The sequence below is a fragment of the Balaenoptera musculus genome, chromosome 13 (genome assembly GCF_009873245.2).
Source record: "Balaenoptera musculus isolate JJ_BM4_2016_0621 chromosome 13, mBalMus1.pri.v3, whole genome shotgun sequence".
In the NCBI taxonomy this organism is placed as follows: domain Eukaryota; kingdom Metazoa; phylum Chordata; class Mammalia; order Artiodactyla; family Balaenopteridae; genus Balaenoptera; species Balaenoptera musculus.
In genome coordinates, this window is record NC_045797.1 from 14,361,295 (window position 1) to 14,382,023 (window position 20,729).

At 43.6% G+C, this 20,729-nt stretch overlaps 2 protein-coding genes and 1 non-coding gene across 6 annotated transcripts in view; 1 reads left to right on the top strand and 2 right to left on the bottom strand.

Annotated features, from left to right (window-relative positions):
• The window catches only part of PTCD3 (pentatricopeptide repeat domain 3), a 29,777-nt gene extending 26,581 nt beyond the window's left edge, over positions 1–3,196 (bottom strand). The window contains exons 1-3 of one of the 2 annotated variants that reach the window (XM_036872975.1): positions 3,062–3,196; positions 1,217–1,269; positions 1,071–1,107 (exon numbers count right to left, since the gene is read on the bottom strand). In XM_036872975.1, the coding sequence (XP_036728870.1) occupies positions 1,071–1,107; positions 1,217–1,269; positions 3,062–3,165 (194 nt within the window). In that variant the 5' untranslated portion in view covers positions 3,166–3,196. The remainder of the gene's footprint in view (positions 1–1,070; positions 1,108–1,216; positions 1,270–3,061) is intronic. The other variant, XM_036872977.1, reaches the window with a different exon arrangement.
• A 334-nt stretch (positions 3,197–3,530) lies between these two features.
• POLR1A (RNA polymerase I subunit A) overlaps positions 3,531–20,729 on the top strand; it is a 77,199-nt gene continuing 60,000 nt past the window's right edge. For 2 of the 3 annotated variants that reach the window (XR_005022420.1, XM_036873436.1), the window contains exons 1-7: positions 3,531–3,710; positions 10,331–10,535; positions 11,691–11,840; positions 13,287–13,394; positions 14,933–15,018; positions 15,406–15,509; positions 20,567–20,659. Coding sequence is in view for 2 of the 3 variants with exons in the window: in XM_036873436.1 (XP_036729331.1) it covers positions 3,634–3,710; positions 10,331–10,535; positions 11,691–11,840; positions 13,287–13,394; positions 14,933–15,018; positions 15,406–15,509; positions 20,567–20,659 (823 nt within the window). In the remaining variant the exon portion in view is untranslated. The remainder of the gene's footprint in view (positions 3,711–10,330; positions 10,536–11,690; positions 11,841–13,286; positions 13,395–14,932; positions 15,019–15,405; positions 15,510–20,566; positions 20,660–20,729) is intronic. The other variant, XM_036873437.1, reaches the window with a different exon arrangement.
• TRNAE-CUC lies at positions 19,229–19,301 on the bottom strand. The gene has a single exon. It is a non-coding gene; the product is annotated as a tRNA-Glu (tRNA).

Below are 20,729 nucleotides of genomic sequence, written 5' to 3' on the forward strand. Positions count from 1 at the left end.
TTCAAGAAATGCCTCATTCACGATATGTGTATCCCTACTCTTATCTTGGTTCTGATTCTCAGTCCAGGGAAGACAAAAATGACCCTGAATATAACCATATAATAAAATACTATGTAATCATTCAAAATTTAAAACAGAGTATAGAACGGTACATCTAACAAATCAATTCTGCTAAACTAAATGTATACGTACAACTTCAAATGTTATATCCCAGAACTTTAAAATAATAGGTATCACCTATTGAGATCTGATTATGTGGCAGGAACTGTTCAAATGCTCATTTAATCCTGAGGCAGGTACTGTATTACCCACATTCTACTATGGCACAGACAGATTAGGTAATTTGCCTCTGAGTACAGTGATTGCTGGTAATTTTACTTCCTTTCTGCAGGTTCAATTTATCCCACTGAACAACAACCATTAGCTACCTTACTAATTAATGGCAATAACCATTAATTACTTTAGTAATTTAAGAAAGTTTTTTTTTTTTTTTTAAGTGAGCCTGAATCTTCAGGTCATACTCAAAAAACACCTGGCTTTTTGAAGGATCTTTAAATGCATTCAATAATATCATTACTATACAAACTTTTGTAAGTTTTAGTTCTTATATATTCAACAAATGTTTCCTATATAAGGCAATTTGTTCAAGGATCTATCAAGTGAGTTAAAAAAGCTAAATTTTGCAGTGTGCACCATTTGTTTTATTCTACCTCAGTAAAGACCATAAAGATAATATTTTTTTTAATCTCCCAACAACGTGAAAACTTCCTTAAAAAAAAAAATTACTCTAATAATGATGCTCATAATTGACCATCACCACGTAAACACTAACCCAAATTTAGTTCAGAAGGTCTTTTAACTCTTAAGTAAATCTCATTCCCCCTTCACTCACTACTCTCTACCTTCCTCTTCTATGTTCTTTCAGACCCCTAAGCTTTTCTCTCTGCAATGGTTCCCTCCCCAAGAATGCTCTCCCATTGCTATTCCCATCACTAGCTTCTTACCTAACAATGTTTCGCTCATAATAAGCACTTAACCACTTGCTGAATGAACAATGATTGAATACTCACCAAGTTTTCTTTTTTGGAATGACCACTTCTTCAGTCCCTTAATGTGAAAAATAAAACAAAGTGAATCAGTTTCCCAATACTACTACTATAAAGAAGTATAATGCGTTAATATAAAAATGGAGTTATTTCAATATATTTTTATATACCTGTTGCATCAGCTCCTTCAACCTCTGGGACGGCTGCACTTCCAGAATAAAATCTACAAAAAAATAAAAGCCCTAAAGCTAATACTCATTAATGAACTTCCCACCTCACCTCCACTTATGTGCAACTCAGCCAAAATTTTCCAATTATCACAGATCAAACTGGATAATTCATGTCAACGTATGCTGAGAAGATATGGTCTCAATGGCAAGTTGAAAACGATTACAAAATATGTTCCAGATATAGACATCATATTGCCAAAAAAATTTTAAATCAGGCCATCTAATTAAATAAAATCAGGGAAAAAAGGAAAAATTTAGTAGCACTTGAACATTTGAGCAGCTTATCTGAAATATAAGGAACTTTCACCTTTGAGAACCCAAAACACTGAGGCTAAAAGGGATAATGTAATGAGCTCCTGATTTTACATGGATGATGCCCTGATGACAATAGAAGATTATCCCACTTAAAGCAATTTTGACAAATTATGAAACTAAGATCACCACAGCCTTTCATTCCACTTCCTTCAACAATCAGGAATGTACCAAATGTATGTGTCCTAATTTAAACTTGGAACAATTTATATTATTTTTTTAACCTAAAATATAGAATTACTGACCCATGATTGAGTTTTAAAATGTTCTGATCACGCTAAAAAAATAGAGTCAATATACCACACATATAATGTACACTACCCTGTAAGTATTTCCTTCCTAAATAGCATTGGTACCATTCAGAAAATTGTCACGATGTGATTAAATGAAGAATTACTTCCTCTACTAGTAACTGGTCTCGGGCATCATCTTAAAACAATACCTCTCTGCTAGGGATCAACTTCAGAAAGGGATCAATTCTTTCAAATCATGCTGTTTCTCGTGACATGTATGTCACATACACCACTCTTGTCTTGTGGGTGAATGCTGAGGGAGAGATGCTGCGTCCAAATCAAAGGAAATGGGTAGGAAAACAACAACGCTGGGCACCACCGGGAAAAGGACTGGGATTGAACAGCAGCATTAAGGCTTCTGCAGTACCAGGTGGAGCGTTTTCTCTTTTATGAGGATTGAGGGAAGGTGTTACATATAAGATGTATGTATATTGTAAATTACACACTTCACTTGTTACAATTTTCTGATGGCTACTACTAGCGCCAGTTTACACATAAGGGAATTTTGTCTACTATCATTTCACAAAGGAAATGGCAAACATCGAATCCAAAATTAGGTTATTCCCAAATTTTCACAAGTTCCTGCCTCTCATACTTCCACAACGCCAGTTTGTACCGAGTGAAAAAAACTACACAAATGATACATGCGCCAAGTTTTAACAATCACAGCAATCCTATTCAGATTGTGTTCAGATCTTTTAGACTTTCCTGTTTTTATGAACACCTGGATGATTTCTATGGCCAAACATCCCCACAACATCCAGCATACAGTGGAACTCGTAAACTGCCTTTAATTTGGGAAAACCTGATTTTCCCCCCTTCCTCCCGGTGGGTGAAAACGAGTTAAGAGCGGATACAATTTTTCTTTCTTTTAAAACTTGGGTAGGGGTTGCCAATAGAATGCAGGCTCCACAACAGCAGGATCCTAAATCTTGACAAGAGTTCTAACCCCGGGGGAGGCGAACCCCAGCAATCAATATCCCCCTAACTAGCGCGTGTGGAGCCCTCCTTCAAGTACGCGGACTCCGCGTGCCATCTTTCCGGGACACGCGGCCGCGAGCGCACGCACGCGCATTCCACTCCAAGGTACCTAGTTCCCCAGTTCTCCGGGGGGAAAGGGGATACATATGGCCCAGGTGATCCTGGGGTCTTTCTCATGGATTCTCCAAGCTTCTCTTACCTGCTACTGGGGGCCCGTCCGCAGAGACCTGCCCGCCGACCCGTCAGCGGTAGGCAAAGCCCGCGGCGGACCCTCAGCCAGCGAGCCGACGATACGGCCGCCATCTTTGGCGTCTTCGCATAGCGTGCGGGGAAAGCATGCCCTCCACCTTAAGGCGGGGGTGGGGGGAGATGGGCGGGGAATAGCTCGGCTATTGGCTGAGACGGAACAAGACGAAAGCAATCACAACATAGGAGGTTACAGTCCCATGGTTTGAAAGATTTTGCTTCGGAAGTTAAAGGCTCAGTACACCTCATTTGCCTCAAAGACATTTCCTAAAATATTATTTTAATGTCTTATATGTATTCCATTATTTTCAAAATAAAAGGGCGAGTGAGAGTCGTGAAATTATTTTCCTTCCCCCCCTAGATCGGAAATGTTATCGTCCACGTAAATCTTCCCGTGAGCCTTTCTCGCGCGCGCAAGCGCAGTTTAAATCACATGGTGGCTGCGGGCCGCAGGCCGCGTTAAAAATATAGCCGTGGTGACTGGAATTTCTCTCTGGGTGTCAGAGCTCGGAACTGACCTGGAGGATGTTGGGCTCAAAGAACATGCCCTGGCGGCGGCTGCAGGGCATTTCCTTCGGGATGTATTCGGCCGAAGAGCTCAAGTAAGGAGTTGGTGGGAAGCATACAGAGCTTCTTGGGGTCGGGGCCACAAACTACCGTTCCCAGAAGGTCTGGCGCCCGGTTTCTCCTCAGAGTCCATGGCTGTCTGGCGCATGGCCTTCTGGGACCCGTAGTTCCGGGAACGTCCTGGGCTAGTGAGCACTACCTAGAACCCAGTGTGGCTAGGGAAGAGTTTGCCCTTGGGAAGGTGGGGGTACCCAGATTGCAGCGTTATCATCCGTCAGTCTCCTCGTTAATTAGCCTGCGTTTGTGTAGTTATTATAATGTCTCTGACGTGGTTTATTAAGCTCATGGTTAGTCTCCTCTTGTCTATAAAATGATGATCGTTCGAGACTCAATTCATGCGACAACTTCTCCTTGCTAGGACCGCTTATATTCTCTGCCTAATTACTAAATCAAAGGGGCCCTCTTCAGTCCTCATTTTGATCACCGTAGCATTTGACAGTCTTTCTCTTTTCCAGCACCTTATTTATTGTTTTCAGGTTCTTCTATTTCTGTGACAAGTACTACTTTTCTTCCCTTTATCAACCCACAAACATTTATCCATCATCCAGTTTTTGCCAGGCACTAAGCTAAGCATTCGTGATACATTGGTGAACAAGGTCCTTGCATTCGTGGTTTATATTCGAATTCGTCTCAGGCTCCTTAGCTGATTCCTCTTTTACTTAAATCTTGCTGTTCCTTGAGATTCTGTTCTGGTCATACATGCTGCTTTTCTTGTCCTAAATGTCCTCCCTAGACAATTTCACCACTTTCATGAGTGATACTCTCAAATTCAAATCTCCAGCCCAATCTTCGTTTCCTGATTTTTCATACTCATTTTTTTCAGCTGTTTTTTGGACATCTCTATTTGAATTTCACACCGAGTTCTTAAACTCCTATACCAAAAACTCAACAACTACTTCCCCTAAAGGGAGAGGGAACTTGCCCCTCCAAAATGGTGTACCTAGTCTAGTGCAAAATGGTCACTATTTTGTGACAGGACAAATATTCTAGATCTATTTCTCCTGACATCTCATTTACTTATTGGGCTCTTACTGTGTGTCACCTACATGTCTATTCGTTCTATAACCTCCTTTTCAACACTACTGTTACTATCTTAGATCAGACCCTTATCTCTTGTTTGAATTGTCTTTTTCTTCCGCCTCCCCCGCCCTTACACCAGTCCAGTGCATGCTCTACATTGCTGTTAAAATTATTCTTCCAAAGTGTAGATGTGATCATGCTACTCTCACCCTTAAAACCCTCCAGAGGCTTTCCATTTCCCTCAGGTAAATGATACTTTCTTAGCTTAGCCTACAAGTTTACCCATGATCAGGCCAATGCTGGTTTTTGCTAAAGCATGATCCCTTCGCTAGCCCTCACTTGCACATTCCATAAAGTGCCATCAGGTTTCAACGTCTGGGCCTTACCTCAAGCTATTTCCTCTGCATGCATTGTCCTCTCTGCCAGAGGGATCTGCTTCTCTGCTCTTGCCCCCGACCCCCAGCAGACACCTGGAGAGCATCTCTCCCCCTCTTAAGGCTCAGCTCAACCTCCCTCATTTTTGAGGTCTTTCCACACCTAGTACAGCTGTCTATTATGGTGCCTCAGTTACTTTTTTTGCTTGTTTATATTTCTGCCTCTCTCCACTAGCCTTGAGCTTCCTCATTCCTTTCTTTTATCCTCAACTCTGGTTGAATGACTGGATGAATAAACTGAGCTACAACGGTATGCTGGCCCAGAAATTTCAATTATATCATCACTAGGCGTACATAGATACTATTTCATCCAAAAGCAAAAGAATTGAATTTTTACAAGTTAATTGCAGAGTTTTTAGACAGGGAACTGCATAAGCAAATTTATACCCATTACTAGCATTATAGTACTATTTGAGTCTGGGGTTGACAAATTTCAATCATTATGCTACCTTTTATTGTGTTAAGTTCTAATAGCTTCCTAGGTCACTTGGAGTAAAAGCCAAGTCCTTAAAATGCCTTGGAAAGGTCATTCTGGCCCCTGCTACTTCTCTGAACTTACCTCTGTACTCACCCTGGCCTCCTTGCTGTTCCCGGAGCACCATAGTCACACACACACCTCAGGGCCTTTGCACTCCCTGCTTCTTCCTCCTGTAAAGGTGACCATATGGCTCACTCCCTCATCTCCTTCAGGCTTTTGTTCAGTATAATCTTCTCAATATAGCCTCCCCCAGCCATGGGCCCACTCTATTGTCCTTCCCCTTTTCTGCTTTACTTTTCTTCATAGGATTTTCTGCCATCCAATAGACTGTGTGCTTATTTATCTTGGCTTTTGTCTCCCTGCCTTCAATAGGATGTAAGGCCCATGAGCACAGGGATTCTTATCTGTTTTCCCAGCATCTAAAGGTGTGTCTGGCACATAATAAGCACTCAGTAGATATTTGTTAAGTGCACTCACGGGTGGATGGGGGAGCTATCTTTTCAGCACTTGGTACTATCAGTCCTTACTGCAACCATTTGTGTTGGTGCCTGCAGTTACAGGAGAGGAAATTCCTGTCCAGAGAATAAAATGACTCTCTAGGAGGCAGCAAAGGTCATCCTCAAACCCAAGTTTGCTAGTCTTAAACTCTTTTCTCTGCAGTGGAATCCTTGCTGATTGCTCTTCCCGTTGCATCCCATTCCTGCAATGATTAGAGGAGTTTTCTCCTCCTCCTCAGCTAGAGAGAGGAACTTTGCTCCTTACCACATAGAAAGACTTAGGATGAAGACAAAAAAAAAAAAAAAAATACATTCAGTTTTGGATGTGAGCTGTTTGTGTTGCCTTGACAAGCACAGGACACAGTTCTTCTGCCAGTTGACACAGGTGTGTGCTGGCCCCACCTGCCTATTCTTTTTCCATCCCTGTAGGCTCCAGGCAAGGGAAGTGAAGTACCAACTTACAGAACACGATAGAAAGGGGATCTAGTGGTACAAGTTTTTGCACCCAGACCTAATTAATTTGTGTTTGCCTTATGCAATAAATGTTCTCCTTGTTTATAACTCCAGTTAAGTTTTAGAGCTTAGTGTAAAATGAACGAGAAGAAATGTAGATGAATATTTATCCAGCTTCGAAGGAGAAAGACTTAGCCCAAAGGTAGTGGAAGAAAGCAGCAGTGAGTTTAACTCATTAAAAAATTTTAAATTATGCAAACAATATCATCAAGAAAGTGAAAAGATGAGTCGGAAGAAATATTTGCAAATCATGTATCTGACAAAGGACTTGTATACTGAATATACAAAGCACCCTTACAACTCAATAATAAAACAGCAAATAACCCAATTATAAAACAGGTAAAGGATTTGAATAGACATTTCTCCAAAGAGGATATATAGATGGCCAATAGGTACACAAAGATGTGCTCAACATCATTGGTTATCAAAACCACAGTGAGATACTATGTCACACCCACTAGGATGGCTAGAATCAAAAAGTCAGATCATAAAATGTGTTGGCAAGAATGTGGAGAAGTTAGAGCCTTGGTGTATTGCTGGTGGGACTGTAAAATGGTGCAGCCGCTTTGGAAAACAGTCTGGCAGTTCCTCAAAAAGTTAAACATAGAGTTACCATATGACTCAGCACTTTCATTCCTAGATATATATCCATGAGAAATGAAAAAAATATATTCACACAGAAACTTGTGTACAGGACTTCCCTGGTGGCGCAGTGGTTAAGAATCCGCCTGCCAATGCAGGGGACACGGGGTGAGGCCCTGGTCCGGGAAGATCCCACACGCCATGGAGCAACTAAGCCCATGTGCCACAACTACTGAGCCTGCGCTCTAGAGCCCGTGCGCCACAACTACTGAGCCTGCGCTCTAGAGCCGGCGTGCCGCAACTGCTGAGCCTACATGCCGCATCTACTGAAGCCCGCGCGCCTAGAGCCCGTGCTCCGCAACAAGAGAAGCCACCGCAGTAAGCCCGCACACTGCAAAGAAGAGTAGCCCCTGCTCACCGCAAGTAGAGGAAGCTTGCGCGCAGCAACGAAGACCCAACGCAGACAAAAATTAAAATTAATTAATTAATTAATTCAAAAAAAAAAAAGAGTACCCAGGAAATTTCCAATGCATTTGTAATTTAAAAAAAATAAAAACAAAAAAACTTGTATGTAAATGTTCCTGTCAGCATTATTTATAGTAGCCAAAATGTAAAACTAACCCAATAAAATATGGTGTATCCATGCAATGGAATATTTTTTGGCTATAAAAAAATGAAATACAGATACAGGCTACAGCATGGATGAACCTTGAAAACATGCGAGGTAAAAGAAGCCTGCTATAAAGACCACATAGCATATGATTTCATTTATGTGAAATGTCCAGATGGACAAGTCTCTGGAGGCAAAAAGTAGATTAGTCATTGCATAGGACTGTGAGGGAGGTAGAGACGGATGGAGAGTGACTGCTAGGGTTTCCTTTACTGGGGACGAAAATGATATTGTGGTGATGGTTGCACAACTCTGTGGATACACTAAAAAACACCGAGTGTATACTTCAAATGGATGAATTGTATGGTACGTGAGTTACAGCTCAACGACGCTGTTTAAAGAATTTATAAACTTTCGCCTGTGAAAAATGACAAAAGACATCACAAGCTAGGAAAGTATTTGCCACCAAAAAAGGTTAATGTCCTCATATGTAAGGAGCTCATGTAGACAATAATAAAAAAGTTAAGATTTTAACTTAAAAATGAGTTAAATTTTATTTTTTTAATTAAGTAAAGGACCAAAATGGCCTTTAAAACAAAACATAATAAAAAGATTAATTAATGTGACAGGGAAGGGGGTGGGTGGGATGCTGATTCACTTTGCTGTACAGCGGAAACTAACGCAACATTGTAAAGCAACTATACTCCAATAAAAACTTTTTAAAAATTAAAAAAAAAGATACATCCTAATTTCTGTTAAAAAAAATGTTTAACGTCACAGTGGGTAGCATTTTTTCACCTTAAATTTGGAAAGTTTTTAAGTGCTAAGACTCAGTGCTGGTTAGGACAGACAGGCAATCTACTTACTGTTAACCCATCTTTTCTGGAATGCAAGATGGCAGAATATATCAAGAGCTTCAAAGCAGTTCGCCCTGGGACTTCCCTGGCGGTCCAGTGGTTAGGACTCCAAGCTTCCACTGCAGGGGCCCTGGGTTCAATTCCTTGTCGGGGAACTAAGATCCTGCAAGCCTTGCGGGAGGCCAGAAAACAAAACAAAACAGTTCACCCCCTTTGATTCAAGGATTTCCCTCCACCAAGGAACTAATTATATTTTTAGGAAATAGTTAAAAGTTTGAATTATGCTATGCAAAAATCTTTATGCAGATAGGTGGCATGAGCTTACTTATAGTGGAGTTTGGCTAAATGAATTATATTAATTGACATATAATGAAAGATTGGGTAATTCTTAATTACCCAGTCTTTCCAAAGAATTTTTAGTGACCTGAAAACACTTAATGCATAATGAAAATGACAAAGGCAATGCTAGAAATAGCAAATGATCCCAGTTACTGTTTTTAAAAATGTATCCATAGAAAGAAGTCTGTTAACAGTGGTTTTCTCTGCATTGTGAGATTTGGATTTCATTATCTTTATTTTCTAATTTACAAAAAAAAAAAGTTTAAAAGCAAACTTGGCATGAACGTAATTTTGGTAAAAGTAGTTAGGTGTCCTGTGGGAGCCCGCTTTCAACCAAACATAAAATACTGCAATGAAACCTTTAGTAAAGCAGGTTATACTTCTCAAAAGTTTGCATATTTATGTTTAACTTTTCTCAATTCACTGTTCCTATATACTGGGATTATTCCCTTTGCTGAACTCTGTGGGTTTGGGGTTAGGTCTGGTCCATATCTCACCACACCCCCACCATTCTGGGCTTTGTCACCTGAATTAAATCACTAACCACTCTGAGCCTGTTTCCTCCTCTGAAAAACGCATATAGTGACGCCCATCTCAGAGGGTTCAAGTCAGACTAAATGCTGCTTATGATGCGTTTGGCGTGTAAGTCAGTACTTCTTTGTATAAAGTCGGCCAGTGTGTTCGGTTAGCGCAAGATTTGCACTAAATCTGGATTTTAAAGATGTTACCACTCACTGCTCTTCATTCAGCACATATTCATTGAGCACCTTTTGAGTGCAGGCTCTGGGCTAAATGCTGAGCTGCAGTGGGGAGCAAGGCAGACACCGAGTCTGCCCTCTGGAGCCGTCAGCACGTCTGAAGACACAAACATTAAATCATCCCTTTGGGGCTTCCCTGGTGGCGCAGTGGTTGAGAATCTGCCTGCCAATGCAGGGGACACGGGTTCGAGCCCTGGTCTGGGAGGATCCCACATGCCGCGGAGCAACTAAGCCCGTGCGCCACAACTGCTGAGCCTGCGCGTCTGGAGCCTGTGCTCCGCAACAAGAGAGGCCGCGATAGTGAGAGGCCCGCGCACCGCGATGAAGAGTGGCCCCCGCTCGCCGCAACTAGAGGAAGCCCTTGCACAGAAACGAAGACCCAACACAGCCATAAATAAATAAATAAATAAATTTATTAAAAAAAAATCATCCCTTTGTAAGTGCCGAAGAGGAAATGCCCTAGAAGTTGGGTAACCTTGTCTCACCTGGTCTTTTTTATCTCCCTAGGAAATTAAGCGTTAAGTCCATTACAAACCCTCGGTACCTAGATAGCCTGGGGAACCCATCGGTGAACGGCCTGTACGATCTGGCTCTGGGCCCCGCAGACTCCAAAGAGGTGTGCTCCACCTGCGTGCAGGACTTCAGCAACTGCTCCGGGCACCTGGGCCACATCGAGCTCCCGCTCACCGTGTACAACCCTCTCCTCTTCGAGGTACGTTCTGGCCTGGGCCACCGTGGCCGCGTGGGTCTCAGGGCGCGGGTGGGATTTGTGAGTGCCACCCCTCTCCCCAGGGCAGGTGTCTCAGGAGGTCAGCTCCCGACACATTGAGTGAAAGTGCTGTTTACTTGGCGATTTAAAACCTTGAGGAGCGAAATCCAGTACATTCAACTTGTCCTCTAGCCCTGCCTAAAGGAACTTCGGTTTGATTCCCATTGAGAAGAGCCACAGCTGGATTCTGTTTACACAGAGGGGAGAGCGTTCAGATCCATCCCTAGACCTTTTGTTCTAAGGGCTTTATGTCTTTCAGAAATGTGGGTGAGGCTTCCCTGGCAATAGAGGACTTTGGAATTCCCCAGGCCTCCCTGGGCCCTTCAGGTGGATTTGTGGGCTCTTGCTTAGTGGCAGGAAGAGCAGAGCTCCAGAAGGCCCAGCACTGAGCTGAGAATGAAGTTACTGTGCAGTCCTACTTCAACACTTTCAGCTTCTTAAGTCAGTTAACCCAGCCTCCGGGATTTGTTTTAAGCAACACAGGTGATAGTGTACGTGGACATGATTTTCGTCTGTTAATCGTATTAGGGGAAGAGAATTGTCTTAGTTAAATACTAAACATTTGAAACATTATTTTAAATGAAACATTTTAATTAAAAGTTTTCAGTATTTAGGACTTCCCCTGGTGGTCCAGTGGGTAAGACTCCACATTCCCAATGCAGGGGGCCCCGGTTTGAACCCTGGTCGAGGAACTAGATCCCACATGCTGCAACTAAACATGAAACAGTGAAGATCCCACCTGCCACTAAGACCTGGTGTAGCCTAAATAAATAAATATTTTAAAAAAAAAGTTTTCAGTATTTAAATGAGTACTAAATTTAGTATTTAAATAAAATAAAGGTAGTTTCCGACCTCAGACCCAAAGTAAATTTCTAGTATTAATGGATTAAAATGAAATCATAAGAGAAAATATAGAGGAATATTTATCAAGTTCTTAAGGTGAAGAAGGGCTTTCCAGGTCCATAGGGTGAAGTGGAATTCTTAAAGGAGTAAACTGACAACATAAAAACAAAAATCGTAAGTATGTATTACATTGAAAATCACTTTGACTGCTACGTCACTTTCTAATATCCTGTCTCTTTTATTCCCTCTCTTCAGAAACTCTACCTGCTGCTCCGGGGTTCCTGTTTAAACTGTCACATGCTGACTTGCCCCCGGGCTGTGATTCACCTGCTGCTCTGCCAGCTGAGAGTTCTGGAAGTCGGGGCCCTACAAGCAGTGTACGAGCTGGAGAGAATTCTGTACAGGGTAAGTGGGTAGTGGCTGTCATGGCAATCAGGCAAGCCAGAGTGGTGGGTACAAGAGCTACTTGTGTGTGGCCCCTAAGAATAGTCACCAGAATGCTTGAGCTTTAAGTCTTGTGACTAAGTACAAATAGCTAGGTGTGAAAACATGAAGCCATAAGAATAATTAAAGGACTTCCCTGGTGGCGCAGTGGTTAAGAATCTGCCTGCCAGTGCAGGAGACACGGGTTCGAGCCCTGGTCCGGGAAGATCCCACATGCCACGGAGCAACTAAGCCCGTGCGCCACAACTACTGAGCCTGCGCTCTAGAGCCCGTGAGCCACCACTACTGAAGGCCTCACGCCTAGAGCCTGTGCTCCGCAGCAAGAGAAGCCACCTCAATGAAAAGCCCACGCACCGCAGTGAAGAGTAGCCCCCGCTCGCCGCAACTAGAGAAAGCCTGTGCGCAGCAGTGAAGACCCAACACAGCCATAAATAAATAAATAAATAATTTTTTAAAAGAAGATATTGTCCTTGTCTCCAGGAACTCCCTCTCTTTATCCTCCTCGTGTGCTTATTTTTGACAGTTTGTCATTGTACTTAGCAAATTCTTTGTAGGAATGATCTGAGGTCTGGGATGCTGGCTGCCTTCCTCCAGAGAGGGTTCTTATTGCTTTTGCAATACGCTTGGTGGCCTGGGACCATCGTAGTCTGTGTTCAAGGCTGGACTGAACTGCAGCCTATGGGAAGCCAGGTGATTCTGTTCCAGGGCTGGTCTAGTTCCCAAGGACATAGCCCTTAGGGTCCCCAGCCTCCTGTGTTTGTGGGGTGCGATATGGCATGAAGATATCCTGTTAGATTCCTGTCCTTGCACTAACTCTAGGCTTTCATTTCTCTCCGCTTTATCATTTAAGACCTTCAAAATGAAAAGTTCAAAATTTTTGGATTGTAGAATGTTTCCAAGGCCAGGCTAACGTGTTGTGCAGCTCCAGGGATCATCACAAGTCTGTCAGCATCTTCCCCGGAGGGACATAACTACCCTGAGGGTTGCCCGAGAGCTGTGCAGTGCGGCATCCCTGCCTCAGTGCAGCCTCGGCCCCTGTGCTCTTTGACCTGGATTCCCATTTTCCCTTCAGTTTGGCCTTGGTTATCCCTCACTGTCCTGTCAGTTCTTCGGAGCTTTACATTTTCAAAAATATTTTATCCTGTCTCGGTTCTTTTCGCTTTTCGGTTTGGTCTGAATCATCTAGCCGACCACTACTGGAAGCAGAATAGTCTAAATTTTTATTTTTATTTTATTTTTTTAACAGCAGTGTGGCCAAACTGTTTTGGAAATGCACCGCAGCAGCCATGAGGTTTCTTTCTCTCCCCTCAAACGAAACTCTCCCATCCTTGGAGAGGCTGCCCCCTGGTGCTGTGCATCATACACTTGCTTTACTTTGATCATACAGTTTTTTTCTTTGTTTTCCAGTTTCTGGAAGAAAATGCTGATCCTACTGCCTTCGAAATTCAGGAAGAGTTAGAACGATATACAACCAAAATCCTACAGAACAACCTCCTGGGATCCCACGGCGCACATGTGAGTTATCCTGTCTCTGTTTCCCAAACACTCGGTTTTTAGCATAATTATCACAGTTGCCGCCACACTGTCTTTTGCGTATCCTTTGGCTTCCCAAAGTTTGAATCCAAGCTCTGCCTCTCGTGAGGCCTCTGACCTTGTAAGTTACATAACCGTCCCTGAGCCACCAGGTCCTCATCTTTGATGCCTGCCTGCAGGACTGAGGAGAAGGTTAGGTGAAATTAGTGGCTTGGGTACAACATCCAGTGAGGCTTATGCTCTGGCTTACGGTCTCACTTGGAGAATGAGGCCCACGCCCTGTTCTTCTTTCTCCTTCCAACACTGCTGAATGACTGCTGCCTCCCTGTCCCCCCCATCGCACCTGTGTTAGTGTTAATTTGTTCAGGGAATGAGTGGTCTAGGTAATCAACCTGCAGGGCTAATCTTGAGATCTGATTCACCTCATGCCCAAGTTTCACACCAGAGATTCTGATTTAATTGGTCTAGGGTAGGGCCCCAGGGGAGGGTACAAAAGCCCCCCGGGTGGGTCTCATTTGCAGCCAGTTCAGAACCACTGGTGTAGCTTAACTGTGGATGTGCCTTCCCTCGGAACTTTGAGGTCCATTCAAGGGAGGCAGCAGCTGCATCCAGAGAGGTTTCTTTTTTTTTTTAATATTTATGTATTTATTTGGTTGTGGCGGGTCTTAGTTGCGGCATGCGCGATCATCGTAGTGGCATGGAGGATCTTTAGTTGTGGCATGTGGACTCTTAGTTGTGGCATGCAAACTCTTAGTCGCGGCATGTGGGATCTAGATTCCTAACCAGGAATCGAACCCGGGCCGCCTGCATTGGGAGCACGGAACCTTAGCCACTGGACCACCAGGGAAGTCCCCAGAGAGGTTTGTTTTATTTATTTATTTATTTATTTATTTATTTATTTTTGGCTGCGTTGGGTCTTCGTTGCTGCGTGTGGGCCCCCTCCAGTTGCGGCGAGTGAGGGCCACTCTTCGTTGCGGTGCGCGGGCTTCTCATTGCGGTGGCTCCTCCTGCTGTGGAGCACGGCCTCCAGGCATGCGGACTTCAGCAGTCGTGGAACGCGGGCTCTAGAGCTCAGGCTTAGCAGTTGTGGCGCATGGGCTTAGTTGCTCTGCGGCATGTGGGATCCTCCCGGACCAGGGCTCGAACACGTATCCCCTGCACTGGCAGGCAGATTCCCAACCACTGCGTCACCAGGGAAGTCCAGGTTTGTTTTAAATTAAAGTAGCATTTATTGATCCTTGCTGTATTCCAAGCCCCCCCATTGCATTCATGATGTCTTTATCTTAGTAACAGCTTGGTAAGGTGGTCATTATTCTCATTTCCATATTATGAATGAGGAAACTTAAGGAAAGAAGTCGCTCAGTGATTGGTAGCGTTTGGCTGTATTAGGGTTCTGTGGGAAATTTTAAGAAAGGGGTGGCTTCCTCTGGTTTTTCAAAAAAAGGTGAAAACCACAAAATGAATACCTACTGGATTCTCTTCAGAATGGCACTCTGAGTTTCCTTGCCTTTTTTTAATAGGTAAAAAATGTCTGTGAGAGCAGGAGCAAGCTCATTGCTTTCTTCTGGAAGTCACACATGACTGCTAAGCGATGTCCCCACTGCAAGTGAGTGCCTTCCCCTCTGTTGTTGTTTTAAATTTTATTAAAGTATAGTTGATTTACAATGTTGTATAAACTTCTGCTATATAACAAAATGATTCAGTTATACATATATATATATTCCTTTTCATATTTTTTCCACTATGGTTTATCACAGGGTATTGAGTATGGTTCCCTGTGCTGTTTACCCATTCTATATATAGTAGTTTGCATCTGCTAATCCCAAACTCCCAATCCTTCCCTCCCCCACCTGCCATTCCCCTTGGCAACCACAAACCTGTTCTCTGTATCTGTGAGTCTGTTTCTGTTTCATAGATATGTTCTTTTGTGTCGTATTTTAGATTTCACATCGTTCGGTTTTTTTTCTCTCCTCAAAACTGTCCTCGTGTCTAGAACTGGGCGGTCAGTTGTCCGAAAGGAGCACAACAGCAAACTGACAATCACATATCCGGCCGTGGTGCACAGGAAAGCAGACCGGAAGGACACTGAGCCCCAGGGTAAGCAGGCCGGGCCCTAGGAGGCCCTCGGCATGTCTTTCATGTGTGGCCATCAGACGTGTCCCGAGCCTCGGGGATCCCTGGTCCTCCGCACCACGTGTTTCTCAGCTGCACATTTGTGGTGGGCCAGCAGATGGCAGGTGTCCAGGCTCTTAGGGCCAGTGGGCATCCTGGCGAGCTCCCGGCCCCGGCCTCTGGCGCAGAACTGACGGCTGGGCTGCAGGGCGAGGCAGCCCCTCACAGGCTGAATGACGCACCTCTTGCCACAGGTGGTTGGTTTTCTGAAAGATTCTCGAGGAAGAAGTTAAGAAATTTACCTGGCAAATATTTCACACCATTTTGTTGTCAAACAAGCGTGGATTTATTTTGAAGTAAAATGTAGGTGTATTTTAGAGAAAAACTGTGAGCAGCCAAAGACTGTTAGCGCCTCCTGCAGGCTGCTCCTGTCCTCTCAGATGCCTGGAGTAGCTCTGCTCTGCCCGTGGGGGTACCGGGGAAGAAATCTGAGAGACTTGGTACTCCTGCTTTTTCATTTTTGTAGTTGTAAGTTTGTTTAAAGATGCTTTTTGTTTTCTCTTTTGAAGTGAAGATTAAATAAGGTGTTCCATTTGAGGTACTGAGACCAGTGCCTGCTATGTCTTAGGTGCTCTGTAGATATTGACCGTTTGTTTTTTGTTATACAGTCAGTGTACCAGGGCGGGAAAAGCATCACCTGTGATGGACACCTCACTCTGCTTCTTATTCTGAGGGGCTTAGAGAAGGTCACTTCTTGGACCTTAGGTTTCCATCTCTATATAGTGGCAGCGACAGAACTTCTTGCCCAGAGTTGAGGAAATTTCATGTGCGAAAGTCTGTAGCATATTGTCTCTAAACCTTATTCCAGAGTTAAGAACCATAGAATAGGCAAGGAAATAAGTTCTCTTCCTGGAGTTGCATAATCTGTCTTTCGCACTGAGGACTATGGCAAGGCCTGGAGTAAGTAACTGCCTTACCCATTTGGGCCGCTATAACAAAAGTACCATAAACCGAGTGGCGTTTATAAACAACAGACATTTATTTCTCACAGTTCTGGAGGCTGGGAAGTCCAGGGTTGTGGTGCTGGCACATTTGGTGTCTGGTGAGCGCCCACTTCCTCAATGACAGCCAACTACTCCCTGTAACCTCACATGGTGGAAAGAGGCAAAGGAGCTCTATTGGGGTCTCTTCATAAGGGCACCAGTCCCAGTCACGAGAGTTCCACCTTCATGACCTAATCACCTCCCAAAGGTCCGACCTCCTGACACACCACCATTTGGGGGGTTAGGATTTCAACACATGAAACTTGAGGGAATACAAACATTGAGACCATAGCAATAGCAAACGTGTTTATTATTACTTTTAAAATAAACCTTCTATTTTAGACTAATTTTAGACATATAGAAGGGTTGCAGACATGGTACAGAGAGTTACTGTGTACTCTTTACTCAGTTTGCCCTAATGTAACATCTCAGATGACCATGGTGCATTTGTCAAAACTAAGAAATTAACATTGGTACACTATTAACTACAGACTTTATTTGAATTTCACCAGTTTATCCAGTAATGCCCTTTTTATGTTCCAGGATCCAATCCAGTATACCACAATGCATTTAGAAAGCCTGTTTAATGGTTAACCATAAACAACCACAAGGGTGGATTTTTCTACACTATATATAGCCCTTAAAATAATTTTTAAGGTTGGGAACTGCTGCTCTAGCCCTTAGGGCACCTTAGAAAATGTTCATAGATTGAGAACAAAGATGGTCAGAAATCTAGAGGATAACTGTTTCTTTGGGGCAAATATCTAAAAGTTAGGTAGCCTTTCAGTGCCTTTGTCAAATCCGTTCTTTGAAGTAATTTTCACTGCAGCTATGAGAATATGATGGTGCCACCCAAAATTCTGTGCATTAGAAACAAGTCAGCTGTAGTCTTCGATACTTTTTGGATTGGGTTTTTAGTATTTAGCAGACATTTACCTGTTGGGCACTCAGCCTCGTGCCCAGGACCCTGCCTCTGGCCGAGTCCAGTGCCAAAGTGGAGACCTGACCTTGTGGCCTCTGCTCTTGGGGGAGGCTGCGGGTGACGCAGGTCAGTAACTCCAGGGGGAGGTGATGTGGAGGCAGGTGAGCATTAGGAGCAAGGATCTGGCCACGTTCCTGGTATCGAAGGGGTCCAGGCAGTGAGGCCGGTGCCTCAGTGATCCCCACGTACTGGTGATCCCATGAGGGGCGCCGTAAGCTCGTGAAATTCACGTTCACTCCAGAGTGTTCCTCAAGCCCCAGGATGCTAGCATTTTCAAATGAGAATTCTTAAAGCCGAGGTACTCCACCCACTGTGATCTAGTCTTCCCCAAGTTATTTGACTTCCCGATGTTTGTTTTTGACACGGCAGCTCTTAGAGCTAAACGAAACACACATTAGGGCCGTTCTGAGGTCCCATCGAGGCAGATTTCATTTTTTTTTTTTTTAAACTTTGGGTTTATTTATTTATTTATTTATTTATTTATTTATTTATGGTTGTGTTGCGTCTTCGTTTCTGTGCGAGGGCTTTCTCTAGTTGCGGCGAGCGGGGGCCACTCTTCATCGCGGTGCGCAGGCCTCTCACTATCGCGGCCTCTCTTGTTGCGGAGCACAGGCTCCAGACGCGCAGGCTCAGTAGTTGTGGCTCACGGGCCTAGTTGCTCCGCGGCATGTGGGATCCTCCCAGACCGGGGCTCGAACCCGTGTCCCCTGCATTGGCAGGCAGATTCTCAACCACTGCGCCACCAGGGAAGCCCCAGATTTCATTTTTTGCAGGCTGCAAAAGTGTCCCGTTAGGAAGGGTGCAGTCCATGTGAGGAGGTGGCATCCCACAGGTCTCTTCTGACTCAAATCCAGTGAGTGAACAACCCCGGTCTGCTTTAGTCTGTGACTAAACTGTGGTGGGGTCACTTTCTGCCCTGGCAGCCCTGGGTCGGGGGGCTGGAGAGCACTGCCAGATGCAACTCATCTGCCTCAGCGCATCAAGCCAGTTTACTAAGAGAGAGGTTCTTTCCAGAAGTGCCCGCAAAGTGGTTCTTTAGGTTAATGGGGTCTTTTCTCCCCACTGAATGCACGTAGCTTTCTAACTCTGTGGTTTATCCCTGAAGGTCAGAGCCTCTCTTCATTGCATTCCCCACACTTCCTTCAATTGCATTAATTGGTTGAAATGTTTTGCTTTTATAGGAATCAAAATTTTAGACGTGTAACATCTTGACCGAGCAATTCCACTTTAATGATTTTATCCTAAGAATTAGGCATGCCCACAGTATGAAGTTGTTTAAAATTGGAAATGACTACAGTGCCTGTTAATAGAAGTAATTAAATTATGGTACATCTATTAATTGTTATCCAAGTTACAGATTTCTCTAAAAACTTTCAGTGACGTGTCTTCTGCAGTTGGTAAAGAAACCAACTAGAGAATTGGAGGTGGAATGAAGCTGGATTTTACAAATGTGGAAAAAAGCAGAAGAGTAGGGTTTTTAAAATATAGATTATCTTACGATATTTCGAACATGTGTGTTCAAGCCAGTGAAAATTTAGTATCTGCTGGGTCCTAGATACTGTTAGGTGTTAGGAACACAGACAAGACACAGTTCCTGCCCTGATAAGTACATTAAAAAAGAATACTGAGCAATTAAAAAAAATTTTTTTGGCCACCCCGTGCAGGTTGTGGGATCTTAGTTCCCTGACCAGGGATCGAACCTGGGCCCTCAGCAGTGAGAGTGCAGAGTCCTAACCACTGGACCTCCAGGGAATTCCCAAGCAATATTTAATTTCAGTGAATGTATTCCAAAAGAAGTTGATAGTTTTGAACCTAGAGGGTCACATTGCTTACTTATCTTTGTTAATCATCTAAGTGCTTGGGGCCACACCTCCTGAATGGCAGCCCCAAGTGTGATTTTTCTGTCTTACTCCGGGTATAGCTGATAAACAGTATCCCAGAGTCATCTTGCTTAATCTGAGAAACCAAAATCAATCTACTTCTTACACACCAGCAAGATATTTGTAAGAAGAAATTGAATATATGTTTACCCATAAAAATGTTCATCCTCATTTCTCCATAATTCTGCTGTGAAACTTTCTGGTAAAAGCCATGTGCATAAAGCTATGTATCACAGTGTAACTTATAATAGTAAAAAGATTGGGATCAACTCAGATATCCAACTATTACAGTGTGGTTCAGTCACTCAGGAAACATCCTCTCAGAGGAATATCATGCAGCCATTAAAAATGATGGTGATTGGCCTGACCGGTGCCCTAGGCCAGAGCTTCATCTTCATGACAGTTGTGTATTTTGGTCCCCTGACCTGCTCCATGATCACCACAACTCGAAAGTTCTTCACCATTTTGGCCTCCGTTATCCTCTTCGCCAACCCCATCAGCCCCATGCGGTGGGTGGGCACTGTGCTTGTGTTCTTGGGTCTCGGTCTCGATGCCAAGTTTGGGAAAGGAGCCAAGAAGACATCCCACTAGGAAGAGAGAGACTGCCTCCACTCCAAGAATATTTAAGTTATTTTCTGGAACAGTGACATCTCTTGGGAAAACAGACAAAATAGAGATAAAGGACTAGGTTTCAGTCTGGGTAAAAAAAAAAAAAATGAGGGTGAGACAAAAGCTATAGGGGGCAACATGCAGAAATGCTCACAAGATGACACTAAATGAGCAAAGTAGTACAAAATAAATCCACACCTGAGATTATAATGATCTAAAACTGTATAAACCGAAGGACCAGAAAAGAATATATAAAAGTGGTAATTGTGTTAACATGATGAAATCGTGGGTGATTTTTTTTTTCCCTTTGGCTCTACTTTTTTAGATTTCATACACTAGTTACATGGTTTTCATTACTTTAGAAATTAGATTAAGGGGGGAAAAATTCAGAGCAGAGAGTATGCTGTCCTAGAGATTGATTTTTGTGGTCAGATTGCAGGCTTGGCAGGGTGGGGAAAAGAACTGATAAATCCCATTAAGGAGGGAGTGCCTGTAATTAACTTACTGTGCTCTGATTCCCCTCTTCGGCTCCAGGAATTGAGGACGCTCAGTTGGGAAAACGAGGATACTTGACACCCACCAGCGCTCAAGAACATCTCACGGCTCTTTGGAAGAATGAAGGTGCTGTACCAGCCTAAAGAAATAGCCCTTTGCCTTCCTGGACTCCTTTACCCTGCCTTTTTGTTTTTAT